Genomic DNA, 18,406 nt, shown 5'->3' with positions numbered 1-18,406 from the left:
GCGAAATATGTGGGTCCAGACTTTAGGATTGGACGACAGCCTTCAAGCCCATCTTATATACGATGACCCCTTTTCAGCTATGTCTGGGTGAGAAAGGTACGATGAAGCTGTGTTGTTTTCGAAGAGGAAATTTTATTGTTTTCCGGACAGTACATAATGGAATTTCCGGAAGGCTATGTCGGCAACGTTTTGAAATAGTAATCATAATTCGGTGGAAGTCCGACAGTTTGCGAGAACTATAAACCGGGAGGTGGATGATTCCATTGTTTTATTTGGTCAAGAATTGGGTCGAATTCTTGGAAGAGATATTCCAATTCATTATCGTTTCGAATTATTCATCTTTGAATTTTGTATTTGTTCTTAAATCAGAGAATAATTGAAAAAAATGGGCAAAAACTTCATTCTAAACAATAATAATTGAAATCCAACCTAAGAAGTGTATAATTGTTCTGCAAACATATTTCAGCAGAATTTTTCGAAGAGTCAAACATTCCAATGATCTTCGAATTTTGGATGAAGCTTGTCATCTCATTTCATCTTATTATTCTTATTCATATGACGTTTACATAAATGAGAGCAGTAGCGACACCAGCTTTCAAAAACAGGGGGAGCCAGTTTTTTTTTTGGGGGGCCACAGTGAATCGAAATAAAAAAATATAGTTCTACTGATCTTGAAATAATTTTAGCCTCAGTTTGTCAAATTTTAGGGGGGGGGGTGGTTGCAGGCCCCTCCTAGCGTTGCCACTAAATGAGAGTGACCCAGGCGGTTTCGATTCTCCACATCACTAATTTGTCCCAACTGCCTAAATTTTTCCACCAGTTCCACTATTGCCGGCTCAGGAGATGCTTCACGAGGACACATAAGTGTTTCAGTTTTTCGAACTGTGACTGCCAAATTTTCACCTTTTTTTGTACATTTCAACAATTTCAATCCATTGTTGAAGCGTGTGTGAATCATTTTGAGTAATGACGTAGTTTTTTTACTATCAAAAGATGACAGCTTCAAGTGTGATAGCTGCTCGAATACCGGGTTATTCAAAGTGAAACCTCTCATTGGAAAATTTGTCTTTTCATGGATTCGAGTGATTTGGTCTTCACTTGATTGAGATTGATTTCAATAGAAATTAAATGACCGTTAATCTATTTCCACTTTTGAAAGTGCATAACTGTCATTTCATTTCTATTTTATTTCATGCTTGCTGATTATGTGTAAAATCTGAAGATTGAGGTAACAAATTGGACACTTAGGTGCAACGTGCCAAAAAAGCAACGAAATTGCCATTTTCCAAGAAAAGTTTTATGACGGATTTGTTATATTTCGAAGTGGTGATAATAATATTGTAATAACATCATAATAATCTTGTGATAACATCTTTAGAGTCTTCTTTTTTGACTACGTGGAAGATAAGGTCTATGCCAATGCATAGAATGAATGAATTACTTTCGAGTAATGACGTAGCCGTCATTTTTTTTTAAATGGAACACCCCCATTTTGTCTCAGTTTTCCGATAACTCTAGCTGAGCTGATTAAAAAAATGTATCACATGTTGATTCCAATTGGTACAGGCTGGACAAAAATATAATAGTTTTGTGTGTTCTCATAAAGTAGGTGTAACATTCTTTATTAGCGGCAATAAACAAATAATGACATTTCACAAAAAACTAGACGACTATGTTTTTTTTTAAATTGATAAGAAATAATTTCTTTCATATTCTGTCTGCTAGACCACAAGTACCAAACATGTTTGGAAACAGCTCATTTTTATTAATCTAAAAATTTAACAAACTACAGAGTGTTATAGTCAAACCAATTGCTGCTAGACAATAAGTATTTTTGATAATATTGTTAATTTAACTAATAAAAAATGTTACGCGTTACTTTATGAGCACACACAAAACTATAGTATAATTGTCCACCCTGTACCAATTGGAATCAACTTGTGATGAATTTTTGGAATCAGCTGAGTAAGAGTAATCGGAAAATTGAGACAAAATGGGGGTGTTCCATTTAGAAAAAAGACGGTGACGTCATTACTCGAAAGTAATTCACCCTGTATATTAGATTATTATTTCAAAATACGGTAAATTGAAATAAAAAATCGACGTGTTCCAGGATTATTTCTTAAAATAGTCTGTTTAGCTAAAAACAAATTTGTTCCATACTTTACGGAAACAGTTTATAATATTCTGTTCTCTTCAGAAGAATCGAGTTATATCTACATATGATCTCGAATTATTATGAAAAAAGCAGTATATATCTGGATGGCTTTTTCAGCACCGTTGAGAAGCAAAGAATACCTTGCTTCATAAGGCGTTGATATAATTAATGAAGTTGAAAGTACTCCAACTGCAGTAAGTTTTTTGTAGCATTAATTGCATCAATTTAAGTTATGACCAAAAACAATATCGGATTTCGATAAAAGCAGCCTCCGGTGTTCTACGGTACGGTGCTGCACTGATTGAAAACTAATCAAGGCATTACGTACCTGGAGGCCCTAATCACGATCGTTTTGTTTGATATCCATACTACGGAAGTGCATTATGTTTATCTTTTCGAACACTGTTGAGGCTTGAATGGTATCCAGATCGATTGCGTTTACCTGTGATGAATGAATTATGTTTTGGACGGGATATTTCTCTTCGCAATTCAGCTAGATTCAATTCAGTGCACTAGCTCTCATAAAAATTAATATCGAACGCTCGCTCGAGCGAATTCGCTTCTATATTATATTCTTTGGAGCGATTCGATATTTGAAGATTTTAATTTTGTTAAAGCCACCTAATAAGATTGTGAATGAAACATAAATTATTGAGGTTGGCATCGAAATACTATCAATGCGTTGTAACAAAATCTTCATTTCTCGCTGGTCTAGTGCACAAATATACTATGGAATAATGATTTTTGATGTTCTAATCTTCATGTAGGTAGGAGAGTAAGAGAGTATAGTATTGAGTTAATGTGTCAAATATTAGGTATATCAGAAGAAAGTGGCACACAAACCTTAGTTTATGCCAATTTCTCTGTTATATGAAATATATGTATACTTTTGAACGTCAATGAAGCAACATTTATTATTATTATTATTATGGAGATGACTCAAATTTTGTGGTTCAATGAATAGGCATGGATGACGTTTCTGAGCCTCTTGTAGAGTAGCTATAAAAACTAGACAACTTGACAAATAATGATTCATTTTCTTTAACATATTGTAGAGACTTAAAAATAAAGATACAAGGTACTATCAGAATACCATTTGCAATAAATATAAGTCTGCAATGATCACGATAACCTAACCTGAACATCACCCTTATTATCTTCTTTTGTGATATAAACTCTTTTAAATTCAACAGAATTACCCCATACCAAAATAAACTATAATATACATTCAAAATTGCATCAAAGGGAGGTAGGTTTCTGATGCATCTAATAGCGTGAAATGATGAGCTCAATTGCAATTTTGCGAGAGAAGTTTCCTGGTCGTGTTATTTCTCAAAGAGGTGATCACATCTTGTGATTTAGCTTGTCAACGCTCCACAATCGATTCGAAAACTTGCAGATGGACCTACAACGAACATCCAGTGTTTTTTCCAAAAATAACCTTTTTTTTTCTAGATATGTTTCGGCATCGATTGCTAGGTGCATTAATGTAGGCTTGGTTAATCGATCGTCTAGAGGTATGATTGGATTACCTGGCCTTTCGTCTCTTTCTCCGTGACTTTGTTGGATTTGTAATAATTAAACTCTTTTCAATTATTTACATCTATTTACAAAGCCACACTTATACAGTACAAACTCAGTATTGAGAAGATCCTAATTACGTCTTAATTACAACTTTCTCACTACGGTACTGAATTTCGTCTTCAACTCGTTTGTTGATTACTCGAATCGTCTTGGATTATCACGTCTTCGTCGTACGTCAAGTTTTCGGTCGTCTCGTCTTTAACTTGTTCGCGACTCGTCTTAATCTAGTCCGCTAAACGTCTTTTCGTCTTACGTCTTAAGTTGACCGACCGAACTTGACTCGTCTTAGACTTGCCTTGAACTTTACCCGTCTTCGGCTTAATTTTAACTGTCTTTCTGCCGATTGGAACTACCCTGTCTCGAATATCAACCTCCCTTCTTTCGGCTTGACCACACCCTTAGGGAAAGCACCATCCCCTAGTCCAATAAAAATTTTTCCGTACCGCCTACAAAGATCTTCGCGGATTCCTGGAAATCGAATATACTCGAAGGACTAGTACCTGATACACAGATGTAACACATCTGGTACAACCGTCTTGTTCTCGAATTTTCCCAACCCCAGTAAATCTCTTAAGTTTTACAATCGACATGACACATCTTCGACACCCCGAAGAATTACACATCCTTTTTACATTATATATGTACAATAACAATTCGTTTCCTGTTAATTCACTGAAACCGTCATGCCTTCGACACTTGAAAAACGAATAGGTCTCCAAGCATCCCGTTGACCATCTCAATTATTCACAGGGAACAATAACTGGATCCTACATTAATAATTTGGTTGAAAATATCTTTGAGGTAAGTAAAATAATATGATATAAGTGAAGTAAGTACATAAATTATGAAAACGAAATTTACAACATAATACCAAACTAAAAAACAAATGAATTAATACTTCTTTTAATATCGAAATGAAACCTCTCATTGGGAAACCATTAAGTTTCTTACTCAGTTTTCTTATTCATTGAATTATTCATTTTTCTATGAACCTCCTAGCAATCAGTAAATATTATGAAAGATACAGTTTCATGAAGAAATATTCACGCAGAATAAAGCACCAACGAAAATTTCTAGGGTTTCTAGGAATGAGTTTGGCCAAGAACAGATTCACAGTTAATGACAATAGAAGTCGATGCCATGAACAAAAAAAAATATCAATGGTTTTACTTTTTATTTTATTCAAATATGGGAATCTAGTACTCTTTCGGAGTCGATTAAATACAAATTGTCTTTATTTACAATCTTATGTCACAACTATCTACAGGTGACAAACACTGTTGAGATGTCATTAAATTGCCCTCGGGTTATCGGATTCAATTGCAGGTGTTTTCATTCCCATTAACAAAAAGAGACGTGAACATTTTTCCAATAACAAAGAAGGCCGAAAGCTCAGAAAAACGGGAGCACAGCTAACTAGACGTATGAGGAACACGTAAAACAATGGTGGTTTACCCGTGCACATATTTTCAGGAGAAGTCGTTAACATTTACGTTGTTCAAGAACATTCCTTCGGAATTTGTAGAGGGATTTTGAACTAGTAGGCTACACTCGCTGATTTTCATTTCATTTTTATTGTTAAGTGAGTTGTTATGAAAGGATAAAAAAACTTATGAATGTGATCGATTCAACTATAAAAATATTTTGAGATAGTTTGTGTTGTCAATCTTTTACGTTGTTGTCAATATACTCATTCTCATTGTTCGCATTAATTTCATTCGTTATATAATGGTTATTTTTCATTTAATCTTCATTTGATATACTCAAAGTTATCATCATTTATATAAAATATTGATAACACAACCATTTGAATGCATCATAATCAATTTTCCAGTATAAAATGCAATGTTCAGAATAAAATTTCAAAATTTGTTTTATTAGCGGTAGAAGGCTTGTTTTGATAGTCTGGAAACGACACTTCGTTTCGATTGCTGATGTCAGTTTCCATGAAAACATTCAATAATGTAAACAATTCAGACAAAAACCAATATTACCTATGTCAGTTGACAATCAATGAATCAATATTTTGCTTGAAAATATTGCTAAGAATTGTTAGAACTAGTGAATTACGAAACTAATATGAAGCGAAAAAATTTGATTTGATGATCAAATAAGTTTTCTAGTTGCGACTCATAAAAAAAAAGATAATGTCTGATTAGCCTATGTGGCGGCTTCTCATAAAAGCTCCACATAGCAACAATAAACACAGCAATCGGTAACCTAGACGTTAAGAGGTAGACTCACTCACCGAGATGCGACAAGGTGCCGGGTTCGAGTCCCGGCGGCTCCCGATAATAATAAATTCCCCAAGCGTCTGTGACACGGCACACACAAATATACCATAGTCACACTGATGAGTCCGGTGTGTGTGCCAGGGACGAAACGCATAAGTAGGCATATTGAAATTAGAATTATATATATATTCTTTTGAGAAAGAGCAAATACAAAATATTAATTTCAAACAATCAAGCATATGTGTCGATGAATCTCAGTATTAGCAGAGGAAATGTAACGGGGCATCATACATTTCAACGTATGATACAAGAGAACAGATAAAAACCTCAGCAAAAACTCTGTCTCCCCGTATCGGTGTAGTGACTGGTTTGTGTAAACGTTTACAGAATAAGCTGACATAATTTATATTGAAGGACTTCCTCTTCAACCAAAACAAAATTTCCTTTATCCTCTCTTTTCGGTTGACGACTCTATAATTTCCAATTGGATCCTAAAACAAAAAGAAAAGAAGCAGAAAGGAGTACTAAATATTAGTTTTCATTATATCGATTTGAAGTTAACTACCCATTCTAAAAAAGAATCTGAAACTGAATGGATAGCTTGGAAACCATCATGAAATTTATAAATCGGACAATCATTCACCAAGTGGTCAATGGTCTCTTCTACACCACACTCACATAGTGGGCTATCAATAGAACACCATTTGAAGAGGGTACTATTACAACGACCATGACCAGTTCTATATGGTGTGTGAATAAGTCTTTCCCGTTTTTTGTAAGAGATGGCGCCACCAATACTGTGCGAGTATTTAATGGCTACATATGTCATAATCAAAGCTTATTCATCTGTCAACAATTCCACACTAACACATTAGTTGAAATTTTTTCGCATCATAAATTTTTGAAATCGTGAAAATGTCGAAATTTGAGCCGAGTCGACGTCATTTGCGGGAAGTTTCACTTTATTGGTTCAATTTGAAGAAATCTGCTGCCGAGGCGCATCGGTTGCTTCAGGAAGCTTATGGAGAAGGTTGTGTCGATGATTCAAGTGTTCGCGGATGGTTTCGAAGCTTCAAAAGTGGCGATTTTGACGTGGAAGACAAGGAGCGTTCCGGGCGGCCGCAAATCTTCGAAGATCAAGAATTGGCGACTTTGCTTGATGAAGATTCGTGTCAAACGCAAGAAGAACTTGCTGAAGCATTGGGAGTTGACCGAACAACCATTTCCATGGGAATGATCCAAAAGCAAGGAAATTGGGTGCCGTACGAACTGAAGCTGAGAGACGTCGAACGGCGTTTTTTCACTTGCGAACAGCTGCTTCTGCGACATAAAAGAAAGGGTTTTCTGCATCGTATCGTGACTGGCGATGAAAAGTGGATCCGTTACGATAATCCGAAGCGAAGAAAATCATGGGGACTACCTGACCATGCATCATCATCGACGGCCAAGCCAAATATTCATGGCGCCAAGCTCATGCTCTGTATATGGTGGGACCAGCTAGGTGTGGTTTACTATGAGCTTCTGAAACCGAATGAAAGGATCACAGGCGAGGTCTATCGACGACAATTGATGCGTTTGAGCCGCGCACTGCGAGAAAAACGGCCACAATACTCCGACAGGCACGACAAAGTTATTTTGCAACATGACAATGCTCGCCCACATGTTGCACAGCCGGTGAAAACATACTTAGAAACGCTCAAATGGGAAGTCCTACCCCACCCGCCGTATAGTCCAGACATTGCTCCGTCTGATTACCATCTCTTCAGATCGATGACGCATGGCCTGGCTGACCAGCACTTCCATTCCTACGAGGAAGCCAAAAAATGGGTGGATGACTGGATAGAGGCCAAACCGGTCGAATTTTTTCGCAACGGGATTCGTATGTTGCCAGAAAGATGGGGAAAAGTTGTAGCTAGCGATGGCCAATACTTTCAATAATTCATTTGTAACCATTTTTTCACAATAAAGGCTCAAAATTTGAAAAAAAAACGGGAAAGACTTATTCACACACCTGATAAGTCTATTCAAAATACACCAAATTTTCCTAGGAAGATTGAAACCTAGAACTTTCTCTGAGGGATCAACAATAAGACTTTTGTTGAATTAGAATTAGAATAGGAATAAGAATGAGAATTGAAATTGAAATTAGATTTTGAATTGGAATTGGAAATAAAAATAGAATTATAATTCTAATTCCATTTATAAATTGAACATAAAATTGAAATTATAATTCTAATTTTATTTCCAATTCCAATTCAAAATGTAATTCCAATTTCAATTCTTATTCCTATTCTAATTTCAATACTACTAATATTTCAAATTCTTATGTGTCTTACTTGAAAATAATTTAGTTAAACGAAATGATAACAATAATGACGTGTTGAATCTTGTATATAATTGTATGTAATTTGTACATGTAAAATAGCCACTGGAATGTTCTAATTCTCTATTCTGATTCTGATTATGATTTTATTATAATTCGAACTCTAATTTCAATTCCAATTTTAATTTTACTTTCAATTTTGATTATAATATTAATTCCACCTATAATTCTACTTTCAATTCTATTCTAATTCTAACTCTTTTTCTAATGGGTCTTGAAAATAATCTAGTTAAACTAAAAGAAGATAATATGACCTGATTAAGTACAAGACTCGTATACCCATATAGATATCTGTAGATATTTCTTTAAATTTTTTTTACCAATCTGCAGTTTCCGCATGAATGAACGAACTGCTGATGCCAAAGCGGTGTTTTTTTTTCTATTTTTTTTTAATGAGATAATGGTAGGGGTATTCGCTAAAATCATACATACGATTAAAAAAGGAGTAGATTATGTTTATAACCGAAAAATCAAACCTTCAAAAAACCGAAAGAGTTCTCATAAAACGTAGTGAACACGAAAGATTTCGCACGCGTGGCACGTAGGGTTTCGTACGCATGAAGGGTAGATCCCCGCCTCGGGTTAGGCTGTCAGCGACTCTTTCCTTTGTGCATTGGTACAGATCTCTGACCAGTGACTGTCGGCGACATTTGGATTCACTTGGATTCCTGCTTTCCTATCCTAGTTGAACAGCATGCGTCAACAGTCAGCTTTTCCTAATCCGATGAGATCGAATCAGATGACACTTTATACTGAAAGAAGGGGAGCTCCTATAAAATTTAGGTGGAACATAATTGTGTTTATGAGTGTAGATTTTCATTATATCTCACCGAAAATATTGACTTTCGTATCTATGATTCGATACCGAAAGATGCTCTTTACCGTTTCTTCTTCTTCTTCTATCCTATCCTATTAGCGCACCGAAATTTAATTAAAGCACCTAAAATATTCCCCAATTTCAATTGCCTCGAAAGAGAACTGAATTAAGCATGAATACGAGACATACAGGGTGGCCATTTGAAAACGAAACAGACGAGATTACAGACGAAATAAAGTTTTTCGATAGAAATGCTCGAACAGGTCGATTTCTGTTTCGAGGGGGACAACTTAAGATGTAGGTTACGGACGCATAGCGCTTCAACCCTTGCTGCTATAACCCCCACCCCCAATTTTTGAATAGGGAAGATGGGGTGAGTGATACCTCAATTTAAAGGTATTTTTATACTGATTTCAGCACAGTAATTGTTATTTCATTTTATGCATTAGTTCTCGAAATATTCATGCGTTAGTTAGTTAGGAAGGAAGCCACAGTCATAGTTGTTTTGAAGCTCAAAATGTCGATTTTTCACAAAACACTACAAGTGCCATGAAAACACCACTTCATTTTCAAATACTTAGTAAAGAATATTTCGAGAACTAATGCATAAAATGAAAAAACAATTACTGTGCTGAAATCAGTATAAAAATACCTTTCAAATGAGGTATCACTCACCCCATCTTCCCTATTCAAAATTTGGGGGTGAGGGTTGTAGTAGCAAGGGTTGAAGCGCTATGCGTCCGTAACCTACATCTTGAGTTGTCCCCCTCGAAACAAAAATCGACCTGTCCGAGCATTTCTACCGAAAAACTTTATTTCGTCTGTAATCTCGTCTGTTTCGTTTTCAAATGGCCACCCTGTATATTTCCAAATTGCAACATGACAATTGAAACGACATTCTATCAACGTTATTAAAATAAAAACTTAGAATTCAGTAAATAAATACAATTAAGTTTTGACATTTGCTATTTTAACTGCACAAGTAGCTATCAAGTTCATCATCGAAGCTCCACATGACAAGTTGTTGGTTGCACAGATAATTTTAATTTTTGGAATTTTTTGAGTATGCAGACAAGACGATTTGAATCGTCTGAAAATCGATGATGAAAAGACTGGTTTTTGTTGATACTTCTTCCTGATGGAAAAAAACAGAGATCGAGGTATTTTACCGTTATAGAGAAAGGTTTCAACTTCGGAGCTTGATGCAACCACAGAAATGAAATTTGGCACAGGTCTCCGTTCAAAGACTGTGATCCTCAGTGCGAAGTTTCATCACAATCGGAAGAGTACTTGCGGAGATTCAGGTCATTTTGTGTCAAAATCGAGTAATTTTTTTCTACGGGTGTGATGCAACCACAAAAATGAAACTTTCCACAACTATCCGTTCAAGGATTGTGATCTCTAGTGCAGAGTGTCATCACAATCGGAAGAGTTCTTGCGGAGATTCGGGTCATTTTGTTTCGAAATCGAGTAAGTTTTTTCTATGGTTTTGATGCAACAACAGAAATGAAATTTGGCACAAGTCTCCGTTCAAGGACTGTGATCCCCAGTGCAAAGTTTCATCACAATCGAAAGAGTACTTGAGGAGATTCAGACCATTTTGTATCGAAATCGAGTAATTTTTTCTATGGTTGTGATGCAACCACAGAAATGAAATTTGGCACAATTCTCCGTTCAAGAATTGTGATCCTCAGTGAAAATTTTCATCACAATCGGAAGAGTACTTGCGGAGATTCAGGTCATTTTGTGCCAAAATCGAGTAATTTTTTCATGGTTGTGATGCAACCACAGAAATGAAATTTGGCACAACTCTCCGTTCAAAGACTGTGGTCCTCAGTGCAAAGTTTCATCACAATCAGATATGTTCTTGCGGAGATTCAGGCAATTTTGTTTCGAAATCGAGTAATTTCACCAGTGACTTCGGCGACATTTGTATTCACTTGGATTCCTGCTTTCCTATCCTAGTTGAACAGCATGCGTCAACAGTCAGCTTTTCCTAATCCGATGAGATCGAATCAGATGACACTTTATACTGAAAGAAGGGGAGCTCCTATAAAACATAATTGTGTTTATGAGTGTAGATTTTCATTATATCTCACCGAAAATATTGACTTTCGTATCTATGATTCGATACCGAAAGATCCTCTTTACCGTTTCTTCTTCTTCTTCTAGTACATATCCTATATTAGCGCACCGAAATTCAATTGAAGCACCTAAAATATTACCCAATTTCAATTGCCTCGAAAAAGAACTGAATTAAGCATGAATACGAGACATATATTTCCAAATTGCAACATGACAATTGAAACGATATTCTATCAACGTTATTAAAATAAAAACTGAGAATTCAGTAAATAAATACAATTAATTTTTGACATCTACTGTTTTAACTGCACAAGTAGCTATCAAGTTCATCATCGAAGCCCCACATGACAAGTTGTTGGTTGCACAGATAATTTTAATTTTTGTAATTTTTGGAGTATGCAGACAAGACGATTTTACTCGTCTGAAAATCGATGATGAAAAGACTGGTGTTTGTTGATACTTCCTCCTGATGGAAAAAAACACAGATCGAGGTATTTTACCGTAATAGAGGAAGGTTTCAACTTCGGAGCTTGATGCAACCACAGAAATTAAATTTGGCACAAGTCTCCGTTCAAAGACTGTGATCCTCAGTGCAAAGTTTCATCCCAATCGGAACAGTAGCTACTTGCGGAGATTCAGGTCATTTTGTGTCAAAATCGAGTAATTTTTTTCTATGGTTGTAATACAACCACAGAAATGAAGCTTTCCACAACTCTCCATTCAAGAATTGTGATCTCTAGTGCAAAGTTTCATCACAATCGGAAGAGTTTTTGCGGAGATTCGGGTCATTTTGTTTCGAAACCAAGTAATTTTTTTCTATGGTTGAGATGCAATCACAGAAATGAAATTTCGCACAACTTTCCGTTCAAAGACTGTAATCTCTAATGCAAAGTTTCATCACAATCGGATGGGTACTTGCGGAGATTCAGGTCATTTTGTGTCAAAATCGAGTAATTTTTTTAATGGTTGTTGTTACTACTTCAACTTGTAGAACAAAGTAATATTTAATAATTTATTTCGTATAAATTGCAGAGGTAAATCAAATGATAACTTTTCAACTCAGCGTTTAATTTGAAACTGAATGTTCCTGCTACATGTGAATATTATCACAACATATGTTACAAAAAATACCAATCTAAATACCATAACATTTCTCCCCCTAAAGAATTTTTGATACAAAATCAAAAATAGTCAATAGCCAAAACGTTCAATGGGTTCAACATTCCGTTTGGGTCTCTGTTCAGGAGTTTTATTTACACTTGCTGAACTATTTCCTGAATTAATATTTACATTATTACTTCTTAAGTCTAAATCTACACAATTCTCTGAATAATTATTTACATGTTCACTTAATTCTGAATTTTCAGTTTGTCCTAGCCAATTTCTATTTACATTTCTCTCAACTTCTGAATTTTCAATATTTACATTTCCATTCAAAACTGAATTTTTACTATTTACAATATTACCTAAATTTTCTGGCATGGACTTTTTCCAGTTAAAATGTTTTATTTGATTTACATGTCTCCTCCAATACAAATTTAACTTAGGTATGAAAACTATATACATATTTTATCCTTAACAATACCTTCTATCCAGTATCTCTTTTTGTTTTTATAATTCAATACCAGTACTTCATCCTCCTCAGTGAATTTTGTAAAATTTTTCCCAGAAAAATACATTTTTTGTTTGTACTGAGAATTTGAGACATTTTCTTTCAAATTATTCGAAATAGGAGGAATTAACAAACTGAACCGGTCATTGACCTTATGCCTGAAAAGTAGTTCAGAAGGGTTGACGCCAGTAGTACTGTGTGCAGAATTTCTATAGTCAAATAAGAAATTACAGAGAACTAAATCCAAATCTTTACCAACATTTTCATGCAAATTTTTCAATAAAGCTTTCTTTATAATTTTAACTGATGACTCTGCTTCTCCGTTGGATTGCGGATGGTATGGAGGTGTAAATATTAAATTTATACGATTTTTGTATAAGAATTGTTTAAACTCATGACAATCGAATTGTGGACCATTGTCACACACTAATACTTTTGGTAATCCAAAACGAGCGAAAGTATAGCGTAAGGTTCTAATAGTTTCTGATGCTGTTATTTTGGACATTATAAAAACTTCGATCCATTTGGAATGAGCATCCACAATTACCAAAAAAAATTTTCCCAAAAACGGTCCGCAAAAATCGATATGAATGCGTTCCCAAGCTTTATCCGGCCATTTCCAAGTATCTAATTTATGTTTGTTGGGCCTATCAGTGTTAATTTTACACGCTTCACAATTATTTAGAAAATTTATAATATCCAGATCTATTTGTTGTCTTGATATTGATGTTGGACTATATGTTAGGTAGTTATTTGGGCTGTTTCCATCATCTGTGCGGTTGGATGTTTCCGACGTTTCGGCAAGCATTCGCCTGCCGTCCTCAGGGTGGTGGTCCTCCACTTCGAATCTAACCATAACCTCAACACCAAATTGGGAGTAGCCAGATGCCTCTATGACAGAGCAACTCAAGTGTGCTCCAGTCTGAACGATAAGAACGAAGAATTCGATAAGATCACAGAAATTCTTGAGAAGAACGGCTATCCCAAGAGGATACTAGAAATCGCCAGAACACCGAGGGATAACACAGAACCTCGACCAGAAACACAAACCGAATCAACTGAAACGATAACCACGGTCATCCCATATGTGAGAGGGTTATCAGAAAAACTAAGAAGAATTGGTAATAGATACGGCGTGAGAACTTCATTCCAAACTAAGAACACTGTCAGGGCTAACCTAACCAAGGTGAAACCTGACAACGAAAATCAAAGAACAAAAAATTGCATATACGAAATACCATGCGAGTGCGGTAGATCTTACATTGGAGAGACCAAACGCCCACTGGACACAAGAGTCAAAGAGCACCAAAAACTAGCTCGACTGGGAGAAACAGAGAAATCCAGGCTAGTCCAACATGCTTGGGATGAGGAACATAGGATAAAATGGGATGAAGCTTCCATAATATCAAAGGAAGAAAGATCGAAACGGAGGAAACTCAAAGAAGCAGCCTTCATGGCCATCACTCCGAATCCCATAAGTATGCCGGTCTGGAGATCAAGGAAGTCTGGGCACCAATCATAAGATCTGATCTGAGGAAATTGAACCTGGTCCAGGTCGGAAGCACCTCGACACCACCAAATTAAAAATGAATCAGAATTCGGACGGATAACTGCGCACACCATCTGCGCAACCCGAATATTCGACTACTGCGCATCCCAACTGCGCATACAGGTGTAACTTATATTAAGCTTAATGCGTATAGATTACTACCTGCTTCTGTAGACTAGTGGTGAGAGTTAAAGGATTGCAACCGATACGACTAAGGTTCAAACTCCGATACCCTCATACGAAATCGAAAAAAGTATGGTGCGTACAAGTCCAGACAGACCAAGTTTGGCAAACGGTTCTTCTCAGAACCACCCAATCGGTCCTTCTCAGGACCACCACCCTGAGGACGGCAGGCGAATGCTTGCCGAAACGTCGGAAACATCCAACCGCACAGATGATGGAAACAGCCCAAATAACTACCTAACATCCAGATCTATGTTTGGCCACCAAAAATAAGACCTAGCGATACTCTTCATCTTCGCTATTACCAAATGTGTCTCATGTAACATATTTAATATTGATTTATGTAAAATACTAGGGATCACTAAGCGATTTTTCCATAAAATACATTCAGACTCCACACTTAGTTCAAAGCGTTTCTTCAGAAAAGCTTGGTAACCTTCGATATCGTTACAAGACGAAGGCCAACGACCTTTTTTCACAAATAATAATATTTTTCTGAGATTTTTATCATTTTCTGTAGCTCTCTTCACATCTTCGAAATTCATTTGCATTTCACATTTTTCGAAATAATTACAATAATTAATATCAATATAAGAAATTTCTTCTGTATATTCAAAATTATCCGGAAGAGGTAATCTGCTCAAACAATCTGCGACATTATTTTCGGATCTTACATACTCTATTTTGTAGGTGTAATTTGACAAAATCACTGCCCATCTTCTGAGTCGATTTGCCGAAAATTGTGGAATTGATTTTGACGGATTAAAAATTGCTAATAATGGCTTGTGATCAGTAACAAGAATAAACGGTCGGTTATAAAGATATTGATTGAATTTATCGAGACCAAAAATAAAAGCAAGACCTTCCTTTTCTATATGTGAATAGTTAATTTCACTTTTATTCAATGTTCTAGAGGCGTATGCAATAGGTCGTTCAGTTTTATTTTCGAAAACATGACTTATAATAGCCGCTATACCATAATTTGAGGCATCTACAGTAAGTTTTATCGGCTTGTCATCTTGAAAATGTACCAGTAACTTATCAGACGTCAGTTCATTTTTTATTTTATTAAAAGCGTTTTGACATTCTTTCGACCAATTCCACTTTACATCTTTTTTCAGCAGATTATAAAGTGGATGCAATATAGTAGCTTGATTTTTTATAAATTTTCCATAATAACTAATTAGTGAAATTATAGACTTTAATTGAGTAATATTACGAGGAATGGGCGCATTTTTGATTGCCTCGATTTTAACAGGATCAATTATGTGACCCAAATATTTCACTTATTTCTGTAAAAAACAGCATTTATCTAAGGAAACTTTAAGTCCTGCATCTTTTGAAATGTCTAATACTCGTTTCAATTTTTCGAGATGTTCTTTTCTATTTCGTGCAGTAATTAAAACATCATCAATGAAAAAAACTACTCCCTCTATTCCGCTTAGTAAGGATGTCATAATTTTCTGAAATTTACTAGGACAAGAGGCTATTCCAAATGGTAATCGATTATATACAAATAACCCTATATGAGTTGAAATAGTACAAAATTTTTTAGAATTTTCATCTTACAAAACTTGGTTGAAAGCATTTGATAAATCTAATTTAGTATATTCCTCACCACCTGCTAAGCTAGCAAATAAATCATCAGTGCGTGGTAAAGGATACTTATCTACTTCCAGGTGCGGATTTACCGTCACCTCAAAATCACCACAGATCCTTATGCTACCATCAGGTTTTAGAACAGGTACTTCTGGGATCCCCCATTCTGAGTACTCCACTGGAGAAATCACTCCCATCTCTAAAAGTCGGTTCAGTTCGTCCTCCACTTTAGATTTCATAGCGAATGGTAATGGTCTGGCCCTTAAAATTTTTGGCACAACAGTATCGTTCTTTAACTTTAATATTGCTACACCTTTAGTAAAAGTCCCTAAGCCTGGGGAAAAAACAGCTGAATATTTCTCTTTCAATTCATTCACCAAACAGTTATCATCCAAGCTAGTCAATTGAAATACATCTGATAATCCAATCGAAAATTTCGAGAGAAAATCCCTACCTAATATAGGTGGTCCTCCCTTATCTATTACAAAAATTGTAATATTTTTCTCTAAGTCATTATAAACAACATTCGTTACAAAACTACCAATAGGTGATATCTTTTGACCATGTTTACAAATAACTCCTTATCAGATTCTCTTAAAGTTTCAGATGAGAAAAAATTTTCATAGAAGAATTTGTTTATACAAGATATACTTGATCCTGTGTCGATTTGAAATGCATAATTATTATTATTAATAGAAATATCAACATAAAATGGTTTATTTTCTCTACTTTTGATCATAAATAATGAATTTTGCTTATCATCTAGATAATTTTGGAAAGAATTTCGTTTGCCAAATTTGAAATTGCGATTCGTTTTATTTTGATTATGAACAATTCTTTTTGTCTCTGATTGTTGTCTTTTCGGACAAACAGGAGATAAATGACCTTTAGTATTACAGAAATGGCAAGAACACTCACGGTATTGACAATTTGATGACAGATGATTGCTTCTGCCACAAACTTGACATTTTATTTGCGCTGATTTCCTGTGACGTAGAAGGTGACGTCTTCGCTGAGGCTGCGCACTTGCTGCCTTTTCTGAAATGGAACAATGGCTCTCCTTTCAAGGAAAATGGCGTCGCTTCTTTTCCACGCGCTGCCTCTTTGGATGACGCTATTCGAATTGCTTCGGCTAGAGAAATTTGTTTCCTTTCTTCAAAAAGTCTGTCCATCACAGGTCCTTTATTATATCCCACGATGAACCGATCTCTTAATGCAATGTTTAACTCTTCGTCAAACTCACAATATGCTGCTAAATTTCGAAGTCTGGCTGCCCAGTCGTTTGCTGTTTCACTTGATAACTTCTTGGCACTGTAGATTTTTTCTCTTTCGGCAAAAACCGAAGTTTGCGTTCCGAAATGATCGGAAAATAATGTTATCAGTTCTTCGAAGGTTTTTCTTTCCGGTGCGGTTGGTAGGCACAAATTGAAAATTGATCGGTAAGAATCTTCCGATAGTAAATTCAATAATATGGCACGTTTTCTCACGGGATCATCTATATTGTTCGCCGTGAAATAATTCAATAAACGAGGTTTGAAGATACTCCAGTCATTAATTTTTACGTCGAATTCACGTAAATGACCGACAAAACTCTTTTCTTCACTCATTTTCTCGTCGCCACTGTTACTACTTCAACTTGTTGAACAAAGTTATATTTAATAATTTATTTCGTATAAATTGCAGAGGGAAATCAAATGATAACTTTTCAACTCAGCGTTTAATTTGAAACTGAATGTTCCTGCTACATGTGAATATTATCACAACATATGTTACAAAAAATACCAATCTAAATTCCTATCCTAGTTGAACAGCATGCGTCAACAGTCACCTTTCCTACTCCGATGAGATCGAATCAGATGACACTTTATTCTGAAAGAAGGGGAGCCCCTAGAAACTTAAGGTGGAGCATAATTGTGTTTATGAGTGTACATTTTCATTATACCTCACCGAAAATATTAACTTTCGTATCTATGATTCGATACCGAGAGATCCTCTTTACTGTTTCTTCTTCTTCAAGTTCCTTTCCGATTAGCGCACCGAAATTTCATTAAAGCACCTAAAAATGTTCCCCAATTTCAATTGACTCGAAAAAGAACTGAATAAAGCATGAAACGAGAAATATATGTCCAAATTGCAACATGACAATTGAAACTACATTCTATCAACGTTATTTCGAATAAGAACTGAAAATTCAGTAAATAA

The 18,406-nt window shown here is 35.6% G+C and overlaps 1 protein-coding gene across 1 annotated transcript; it reads right to left on the bottom strand.

Annotated features, from left to right (window-relative positions):
* Window positions 1–16,170: 16,170 nt before the first annotated feature.
* LOC123678704 lies at window positions 16,171–17,811 on the bottom strand. The gene is made up of 2 exons (XM_045615853.1): window positions 17,123–17,811; window positions 16,171–16,465 (listed from the first exon to the last, which is right to left on the bottom strand). The coding sequence occupies exons 1-2, from the start codon at window positions 17,809–17,811 to the stop codon at window positions 16,171–16,173; spliced, it is 984 nt and encodes a 327-aa protein (XP_045471809.1).
* Window positions 17,812–18,406: the final 595 nt, after the last annotated feature.

The sequence above is a fragment of the Harmonia axyridis genome, chromosome 4 (assembly GCF_914767665.1).
Source record: "Harmonia axyridis chromosome 4, icHarAxyr1.1, whole genome shotgun sequence".
Taxonomy (NCBI): domain Eukaryota; kingdom Metazoa; phylum Arthropoda; class Insecta; order Coleoptera; family Coccinellidae; genus Harmonia; species Harmonia axyridis.
The sequence above is the reverse complement of the archived record's forward strand: the minus strand, read 5'-3'. Positions and strand labels throughout refer to the sequence as shown.